General features: G+C 52.3%; 3 protein-coding genes across 3 annotated transcripts; 1 reads left to right on the forward strand and 2 right to left on the reverse strand.

Moving 5' to 3' along the window:
* Positions 1 to 2,677: 2,677 nt before the first annotated feature.
* Positions 2,678 to 3,975, reverse strand: AYO20_06827 (hypothetical protein; the record flags this gene model as incomplete). Its single annotated transcript, XM_022645115.1, has 2 exons — positions 2,678 to 3,529; positions 3,586 to 3,975. 2 exons carry the CDS (start codon positions 3,973 to 3,975, stop codon positions 2,678 to 2,680), a joined length of 1,242 nt encoding a protein of 413 aa, XP_022498828.1.
* A 1,377-nt stretch (positions 3,976 to 5,352) lies between these two features.
* AYO20_06828 (hypothetical protein) lies at positions 5,353 to 6,676 on the forward strand (the record flags this gene model as incomplete). The annotated part of the gene is made up of 2 exons (XM_022645116.1): positions 5,353 to 6,355; positions 6,462 to 6,676. 2 exons carry the CDS (start codon positions 5,353 to 5,355, stop codon positions 6,674 to 6,676), a joined length of 1,218 nt encoding a protein of 405 aa, XP_022498829.1.
* Positions 6,677 to 7,482: 806 nt separating this feature from the next.
* AYO20_06829 (hypothetical protein) lies at positions 7,483 to 8,732 on the reverse strand (the record flags this gene model as incomplete). Its single annotated transcript, XM_022645117.1, has 3 exons — positions 7,483 to 8,284; positions 8,392 to 8,596; positions 8,675 to 8,732. The coding sequence occupies 3 exons, from the start codon at positions 8,730 to 8,732 to the stop codon at positions 7,483 to 7,485; spliced, it is 1,065 nt and encodes a 354-aa protein (XP_022498830.1).
* Positions 8,733 to 9,849: the final 1,117 nt, after the last annotated feature.

Raw genomic sequence — 9,849 nt, forward strand, 5'->3', positions numbered from 1 at the left:
TTTTTTTTTCTTCTTTCTGTTTTCTCTTTTCTCCCTTCTCTCTCTTCTCTTTTTTTTCTTTAATCTTACGCCTCCCACCGCTATCTACCCCGAGTCGCTCTTCGGCAGCGTCAGTTGTGTATACGATACAGACCTAACCCATCCAGCGACAACGACGCCGTGGTGGTGGTGAAGCGATCCTTCGAATTCGACGGCGACGGCGAGATTGTGGAATAGAGGGGAACCCACCCTTCTCTGGTGGCGCGACATTTTCATCCCACGACCATGATGATCATTCTTACCTTTTTCACCAACTTTCGACCGACCCGAGGGAACTGTGGAGGACGGTTTCCCTGTCTTGGACAATCGGCATCATCATCCTTTGTCCCAACCGGAAGAGGTCTGTTTCAAGGCGCCTTTCCATTTATTGACCATTTCTGGCAGAAAGCTCCTTAGAGCGATTGACATATGTACTTAGTGATATTTTAATGATAAACAGCTTACTAGATACCCCCACATCTCAAATGACAAACTCTTGTTTGGGTGGATTGTTGTTGCACACAACTGACTCCTGTCTCTTGTCACTGGTTCAGGCTCAGGGCAAAGGAGCGTGGCAGAAGCTTTGGAGTCGAGGGTCTGGTTTTCCCGCATCAAACATTGGCTTGGTGTTTGGGTCATTGCCGTTCCATCTATTCTTAGGCCTACCGACTGCCGAGTTCTCGATTTCAGTGTTTGAGGTGAGTGCTGGTATTGCCAGCAACCGAGCAGTCCCAACCGTCAGGCAGGACGACTGCACACTTTGGAGGTACCGCCAACCTGACTGACAATGCGTATAGCATGGCTGGGTCTAGGCCGAAGACTTCATGGCGGAGGTTGGTTAAGCAACTAGTGAGTTTAGTTGAGCTGTATTGTTCGACGCGCATTTTTTTTTCAATAGAGGATTGACCTTATTTTAGAGTTAAGGTTTAGTGCATCAACTATTCGCCATAGTCGTCATTTGCCAAGGGAAGATGTGGCGCTAAGCCACAAACACGTGACAGACTACGAGCAACTGACCCATCAGCCACACTATCTCCTCCCTACTCCTTTTCCTCATCCACTTCCCCCATGTCCCCCACCTGTGGGTATGATCTGCACCACCGATTCCAGACTCAGGGTCCAGCCCACTCTACCTCATACCTACTCAAGCACGCAATCACGGATCTGGGCTACCGATCTCTTCTGGGGCCAACAACACATGTTTGAGGAGTGCCAAGCCGATGTTCAATGGATACAATAGAATTGTTTGGTAGCCACTTTCTGTCTATCATGTTTTGATCGTTTGTTTACTCATTGATTATTCTGCAGCCCGCGGTGACTTCACGTCGGTGAGGATCATCCATACCCCTGCGATTCACGCGAGTTTGTTTATGATTGCGATCTCGTCGCGTCGTGGTCTCCAGTGTTGTTTTCTTTCTTTCCGAGGACATTGCCTTGTGGACCTATATATTTATGTACGTAAATCGCCAGGCAGGTGCCGAGTTGGCTCAACCGTGCTGCTCAACTCCCTGACCCAAATCACTTTCCGCGAACCTTGGCCTCATCTCTTGGGGCATCACTCCGAAAGGGTGGACCTTGCAGCTTCCGGAATTCGAGGATGCGTTTGTTGTTTACACCATACCAAAGGAGAAGGAGGGAGGATCAGGTCGGGAAAATCCCCGAAGACAACGTCTGCTTGGCCCACTATTTGGGATGCTCGTAAAAAAAAGGCGCATGGACCTCATTGCTGGGAACGCAATCCTCCTCGATGACCCTTCTTGCAACCACGTCCAAAAGCCTGGCAGTCTGCACGCAGGCTCTGAAGGCTGCCCCATTGTCTATTCCCAGCCGAGGCAGGCACTACTGGGCAATGATCATGAAGCATCTGGTCTATGATGCACTCCAGCACGTCGTTGTAGCTATTCGCCCTCCCACAAACTCCGGTTTGGCAGAATCTGGCCATCCTCGCAGCTCATGAGCAGGCACAAGAGACAAGGCACTTTAGTATGAGATACGTGGGCGCAGATTCGGCCTGGACAGAATATAAAATGGAAAGAACAAAGACTTTGGCGAAACAGAATTTTTTGCCTCCTTCAACAGCGTATATATGTGAAGGTTGATGGAGTTGAAAATATAAACGTGGGCGATTAACTCCAATCTCCCAAAATCTATGAGAGAATCCAGCTGTCCAAAAGGACAGGATGGTTGGTGTTCCTGTGTATTCCTGTCTTCCCTCCACCTGCCCTTGGATGGGGACGGAGCAAGGTAACTTGTGCCCCCTAGTTTCTCCGCGCTCCCAGCGAGGGACCAAACCAAAGCGTCTTGTACCGTAGTTAGTGACACTCCAAGCCTTTAGACAGTCACATTTCACGTCCTTCCAGGTCGTCATCACAGGTAAGCCGGAAGATTCGATTAGTATGTTGTGGGAGGGTGCTTTACGGGTATCAGATAGTATTCGATACTCGCGGAGTTTGTTTAATAGTGGCTGTCACAAGCCCATAAACATCGGGAGCCGTGATCAGCCTGAATCTCTGGTGAAGTATGGCCACTTCACTTCATCCACCGAGGTCCGTTGCCTCCGCCATGACAACGTGAGGCCTCATTCCACGCCGAAGGTCGGATGAGGGACGTATAAGCCGAATCGTTGGTTGGAACAATTAATCCAGTGCGGTCGTGTGCTTTATATCGTAATCGAATCGTCTCGCAACGGAAGAGCTCCAAAGTTGATATTCTTGAGGTATCCCTGCGGCGGGCTTCGAATGGCCAGGTCAAAGGTGACTTCCTGAATGGGCACGTCGGCCCACTGGGACAGCACCGAGGTCGCGCCATCCGCCAACCTGGGGATGTTCATCATGGTGCTGAAGGGGATGTCGAAGGTGTATTCCTCGTGCCAGCCGGTCTTTTCGTTGTTGTTGATGTCTGAATCCCGCGACTTGTATCCGGCGGAGCGATGCGTCGCTATCAGCGGTGGCCACACCCCGTAACAGTCAAAGCCCTTGGCCATCTTGCCTCGGCACATGTCCGACACGCTCTGGTCGACAGGCTGGTTGCGCGGCTGCGCCGACAGTGACGACAGCATCTTGCGGGCCCCTTCGTAGGTCACGGCATACCCGTACAGGCACATGCCCGCATACGCCTTGAAGAACAGCCGTGTGTCGTTCCTTAGTGCATCCTCGGGGATGTGGGACTGCCGCCATCGCGAGTTGCGGTGTGGTAGCGGCGGGACCGTGAAGTCGTCATCGACGACCCAGATGTTCTGGTTGTCGTCTGTCGGCCCGATCCTGTTGTGGCCCAGCCAGAGAAAGTGCCAATCATGGCCGTACGGGGACGGCGTCAAGTCGGGAGACTGCTGCAATGCACGTGCGCCGGTGGCAAGCTCGAATAGTTGGTCCTTGATGAACGGGGACCAGTCTGCATCGTCTTCGATGATCATGGCCGTCTGGATCCGCTCGGCGACGATCTTCTGGAGCGCATTCATGTGAGCCCTCCAGCATCCGAGAGCCCCGGGCGTCTGGCTGTCAAAGTCCCAATTCTGAGATCCCAATAATGTCAGCTTTCTGCCCGGCATAAGGTCGGGTGGTTACTTACCGACGGCGCAGCTTTCTCGACGACATCTTCTGCCTCAACGCCGGGAAGATAGTCAACCTCGAAGCCGGCGAACGAGGCCGCAAGGGTATTCAGGTCCCTCTTGTCGGTCCGCTGCGGGAGGTTGATGGCGAAGACCCTCTGAAATCCCAAGGTGGTGTTGTAGACGTGGTCGATAGGATTTCCTCCACGTGCGTACCGGGTGACCACGATAAATGACCCGGACATCTGCAGCAACAAGATCAATAGCACTGCACATAAAAGTGCCCGAAACAGATTCTTGCGCCTGCCTGTGCTCGAGATCAGTGCCAGCAACGATGCCATCTCGGGCACCTGTAACGGTGTGCGCTCCCAAAAGGGAAGCTCGCCAGTGGACGCAGTTTTCTCAGCCATCGACAAAAAGGTGAGACGGGGAGGAAGGGGGGAAAAACTGCACAGCAATGCAACTAAGGGCACAGTGGACAAAAGATGATATTCCCGAAAATATTCTGGATGGGCAACAAATGCATCATGTCGAGCAAAAACCCCTAGAACAAGTGTCCTGAGTACGTGAGCAATAATGGCCTCCTTACTACCGACTCCCTCATCGATAGTTTTCGTCGGCGCATGGGGGGAGCAGTGCTGATAAGTAACCTGCCAACGAATAGGAGACGGTCCCAGACCTTCGTTTCTCAGGGTCTGTTGTCCATTGGTGTGTCACAAGACAGGTTTGAGTTTCAAATCTCTATTTGTGGTGATCTACCCCTCATGAGAGATCGCCAAGTTTTTCTTCAGGAAACGTGCCAGGGGGTATGTGGATGGGGAGGGAGGGACGAACAAAGATCTCTTCGGAGATTAGGCATGAATTGTGATGTGGAGGGGTTTTTTTAGGCGAGAAGTCACCGAACCTCTGGCCGAGATGGATTGGTATTGGACTCAAAAGCTACGAGAGCTGCAGGGGAAAAGGAGGCTCATGTTCGATTTGGGGGAAAGCGACTGGCGATCAGCTTAGGAGAATAACTCTAACTCTACCCGTCGGTTAGCCCGACGCGCCAGAGACGCTAGCGCTGTATATACGCTTTGAACATCGGCTGCTGCCTCCGCCCGCCACCTAGACACTAACCCCTTTAGGCTAGATCTGGAGAAGGCTTACTTCCCGCACAGGAACTGAGGTCATTACAACACAACTGCTCGGTGCATACGTCAAGAGGCTCCTGTCAAGAGAGGAATTGATAATCACGCATTTCATTTACCTCGACACACCCTGTGCCTCGTGGCTTGTCCTTTGTCATGACTGCCAAAATAGATACAAGTAAACCGCCTGCAATTACTGTGCCAAGAGCCACAACCCCTTTTGGTCTCTGGACGAGTCAGTCGATGTCATCCGATTTATTGTGGATACCCCGATGTCATGCCCCCTCCCAGTATCTCTTGCATTGGCTGGCCGAACGTAGCTTCTTCTTGTTCTCGCTAATTTAGACCGACTGCCTAGCAGAGGAACGCTCGCCTTACCATGGCTAGGTTGTGCCACCTGAAGTTTGGGTGCGTTTCGCGTCTAGACCGACGGTCCCTTGAATTCATGGGAAAAAGAAAAAAAAAGGGAAAATGATCCCAAAACCCTCGCTTCAAAGAGCTTAGCGACTTAATTGTTGTTTGATTTCTTCCCCCCTCCCCACGCACGATGAGGAGGCCCGGATTCTTTGTCCATCCTTTGTAGATATTCGAAGCGTTAAAAGCACTATTTTGCGGTCTTCAAACGGGTGTTTTATTTTTGTGTGTTTGTAGGCCTAGATGGCGAAGAGGATCCGTTCTGTCTTGGTGGTACTGGTGATAATCGCTGTCCTTCAGCTGCTTCTATCACATCTGGGCCCGACCGCGCCTCAGTCCCAATGGAGAGACCTATCTTCCTTTCAACTCCAGCCGCATCCCAGACGGATCACCGAACAAGCTTCAGCAGGTCAAGAACTCAGAGAGCTCGAGGAATTGACCGCCAAACAAGACGAGGTTCCGGGATTGGTCACTCAACAAAATGGGCTCAAAACTCCCTCATTCGGGGTAGAGGATAAAGACGATGACGATGAGGAGGAAGAGGAGACTGAGGTCCAGGTCGAAGTTGAAGACGACAATGATGACAGCAACTCTAGCACCTACAACAAGCCGCATTCCGAAGTCAAAATTGCCAAAGTCACCATGCTGTACGGCGAGCCGAACGACGCATACGAAAGGGCTCTAGAATCCCACGCCCTCCATGCCAACATGCACGGCTATCAATTGCACGTCCTGCGTCAGAAGATGCTGGGACGTCTCTGGACCAAGCCCGCCTTCATCTTGAGCGTGGTGCTGAACGAGTTGGCGAAACCCCCCGAGGCCAGGATCGAATGGATATTCTGGTTCGACGCCGACACGTTTCTCCTAAATCCCAAAATCCCCTTGGAAATCTATCTGCCGCCGGCGGATGTGCGTGGGGTCAACTTCCTCTGCGGCAACGACCACAATGGTCTCAATGACGGCGCCTTCCTCCTCAGAGTCAATGACTACTCAGTCCACTTGCTGGCGTCGTCGCTCAGCGTCGAGACTTTCCGACCGAATGTCGACCTGCGCTACTCGGAGCAATCGGCCATTGAACATGTTGTGCACGAGGGCGGAGTCTATCGCCCCTGGGACGGCACGACATATCTCGACGGCTACGCCGAGATCCCCCAGCGATGGCTGAATGCGTACATGGGTGCCCGGAACGACCGTGGACGGCCGATCGCAAGAAGGAAGCAGCACCTCAACGGCGTGAAACCTGGTGGTAAGCGGAACCCCTTCTCTTGCACCCAATTGTTTTTTTTCCCTTCTTCTGACGTGACTCCCTCACTCCTGGCATCCTAACCAACTCCTGACACGAAAATTTACAGATCTGTTGCTACATTTCGCGGGGTCGGGAAGCACAAAGGTGGACAGGATCAAATCTTTCGTAGAAGCGTACGAGCAAAACCCGTCCGAATGGGTCAAGGAGGTCGACCAGATGCCCGAGCTGCTGGCTGAGATATCAAAGTTTTGGGATAATTACAGGAAACAAAAGAGCCAGCAAAATGGGAATTTCGAGGTGGAAAACCTCACGTGGAATTGAGAAAATGGGGAGAAAGGGTGGTGGTGGTGGTTGAGATCAGTCCATACACACCCACTCACCCTGGCTGTTGGAATGGTGCTTCAATTCCTTCCTTTACCTTTTAGCGCAACACGACGGGAAATATCTCGCCAGTCGTGGGGAGATTATTCAGAGCAAACGATGGTAGACAAGGATAGACTCATCTGTCATGCGGTTCATGACACTGGCTCTGCGGCGTTTGGGACTTCCCCCCCCTTCCTCCCCCTTTCTTCGGGGCAAATGGTTCACGATAACTCATGAGTACTTACTCGGCATTGATACAGCCTCTCAATACAATCTCTAATGTGTCCCCGCGGCAAAGCTCAAAGGTTCGACGTCTGAAGCCCATGTGGTGCTACTAATCATTTTGCATTTGTCTATCAGTGTTGAACTATCTGCCTCTCGGGGCTTTCAACAAAGACCATATATAATGTAACACACTAACAAGAAACATGCTCGTGCAAGTATCTCTTCTCACGAGGGTTCCCGGCGCCGGGGCCACTCCTCGAGACCTTCACAGGGATTCCACAGAAGGAGAAAAGAGGACAAGAATAAATCGAAGCCAGGTTCTGTACAACGCCTGTGGATTATGCCGAATTACCTTTACGTGTCATAAGCGTTTCATGCTTTGGAAGTCTCCAATGTTACTCTTTCCCACATGTCACTGATGTCCGTCAAACGCCAATACTATACAGAGCAAAGCAATACAAATATATACATGCATCTCTCGCCAAGTCGTGGACACGGAATTATTCTGAAAAGAAATGAGACGTAGGAAAAAAGAGATATCACCGACGCTGTAACCACGAATACGCGCCCGCTCCGCCTAGGGCGAGCATGACGCCCAAAACGTCCTTGATCGACGGGGCCTGGCCGGCCACGTACCAGCCCAGGGCGATGATGATGACGTTTTTGGCGTTGGAGACGACGTTGAAGGCGAGGGCCGAGAGGCGTCCGATGATCAGGAACTGGCTCAGGTTGAGCCCCGCGGCGAGGATGCCCGAGAAGAGGAACGTGGCCAGGATCTTGGGGTCGACGGTCCAAAAGTCCGGGAGCGTGTCGGTGAAGGGGAGCAGCACCAGCAGCATCACCACCGAGACGGGCGCCTGGTTCAGCAGCAGCGCGGGGGCGCTGATGTCGAGCTCGTGGACCTTCTTGCCGATCCAGATCTGGTAGAATGCCGTGGTGACGAAGGCCGCGATGGCCACCAGGCTGCCCGTCGGGTTGGACGACACCATGGCGACGTTGGTCAAGGCCACGCCCAGGCACGAAACCATGATGGCCACCAGCAGGGGAGTCGGGAGGCGGGTTCCGAACAGCACAAAGTTGATCGCCACCACGGTCGGCGTGGTCATGATCTTGGCCAGCTGGTAAAAGGAGACGGTGTTGAGGGCCAGAGACAGGTTACCCAGGACCAGGAACCCGACGAACAGGGTCGACAGCGGCAGGACATCTCGCACGGCGAGCCGCACGGGCTTGAAGAAGCTGAAGGGTTTCAAGGTCGCCACATACAACAAGACACTGGTCGCCGTGAAGTGCCAGGCCGCGGTGCCAATCTGGAATTTTCGAAATTGAGGATCGTTAAAGACACTGATGGGCATAGAAAAGACCAGGGGTCAGCAAAATCCCTTCCCCTCCCGCCGGGATGACAACAGCAACGAATTTAAGGCTCCTGATATGCCTGCCACAAACCTTACATCTTGTTCGCAAAGACGATGGCCACGGCCGACACCGTGTTGAGTAAGACGCAGAGGATATTAATGGCGTCCTTCTCGCTCAGGCCGATGTTGAAACGTCGCTTTGCCTCATTGCCCGTGAGAATCCATCGAGGGATCATGGCCTTGTTGTGGGATCCTTCGGACACGAGTCGCTTTTCCACGTCGTGTTGATCCATCTCCGACTCTGTTGGGGTGGGAGGTCGGCCTCATTAGCTTCTGGTCCTTGAGCGACATGTTGATCTGGAATCAGCCATGTACTTACCCGTGTCGAAGGACTCCCGGGAGTGGCGCTGCACGCTTAACGAGACGAGTTCGGTCATTGTGTGTTCGTGTATATGTGTGTGTGTGTGTGGTGTGTGTGTGTAGATTTCAAGGACAATCAGCTAGTTATCTCGTACTCATCCTCAAAGAAACAGCCCGCCAAAATCCAAAAAAACACTCTTTCGAATAAAGTGGCGAACAGCCAGAGCCCAAATATATGAGGTTGTGCCAGTCTTAATCTCGGCCAGGACAACTTTCGGCCGTGCGTGTTCATTTGACCTTGTCCTCGGTCGGTACATGATGCATAGGGGGTGAATCATTCACAACAAGCACTAAGCACAGGAGGAGAGTGCCCTTGGACCTGGATACTTTTGCTTGTCGTCGTACTGCAATCAAACATCGCTCTAGCAAGGAATGGCTTGGATAGATTTAGAACCAGTGACTGGCAGGGACTGGGATTGAATCGAGGCGTGTCTCCTGAAAGGCTGAAAGGCTGAAAGACAAGAGCCAACCTTACAAAAGAACCAACACTCGCCCCAAAAAAGCATATATACTGGCCAAGAGCCAATAGCAAAGGGGACCCATGAGACTGGGCATGTTGTTATCTTTTCGCGCGAACAACAATCCCCCTCTTTCTGGAGAAATCGCGTGATTTGACGCGTTCGTGGGACGAGCATCGTCATGACCGCTGCTTGTATCTATTTCCCAAAGGGGAAATCCGAGACACAAACAAAAGTGGAGAGAAGCCGGAGAAAAAAAAGATCGAAACTTCGGAAGCCAAAGCACAAGAGACTTCGCTTGTCCCTGCATAAGCGCGTCGATCAACCCCTCGGAAGCGAACTTCTCCTCAATCAAGGCTTGTCGATCCTGCACCCAAGAGTAGCCCGAGTGGCGCTACAATCAATCCAACCCGGGAGGGGAAGCAAGGCTGCCTTGGATCCTTTTTGGATCCCGTTTGCCTCGTTCTGTGCCACGTTAAACTCGATCCCGAAGACTTCGGCTTCTTCTTCCCTTCCCAGGAGCAAAAGTGCAGGCATGACGATAAGAAGAAACGCCATCAATCATTCAGGCATACAGTCTCAAGCGATATGTACCAACTTTACCTTTCCTCCCCCCTGATTCCCCTTCTCTCTGCCTCCCGCCTCCCCCACCCCTCCAAAGCAAAGTCGTGCCATT

The sequence above is a fragment of the Fonsecaea nubica genome (genome assembly GCF_001646965.1).
Source record: "Fonsecaea nubica strain CBS 269.64 chromosome Unknown Scaff45, whole genome shotgun sequence".
NCBI classification, from domain to species: Eukaryota; Fungi; Ascomycota; class Eurotiomycetes; order Chaetothyriales; family Herpotrichiellaceae; genus Fonsecaea; species Fonsecaea nubica.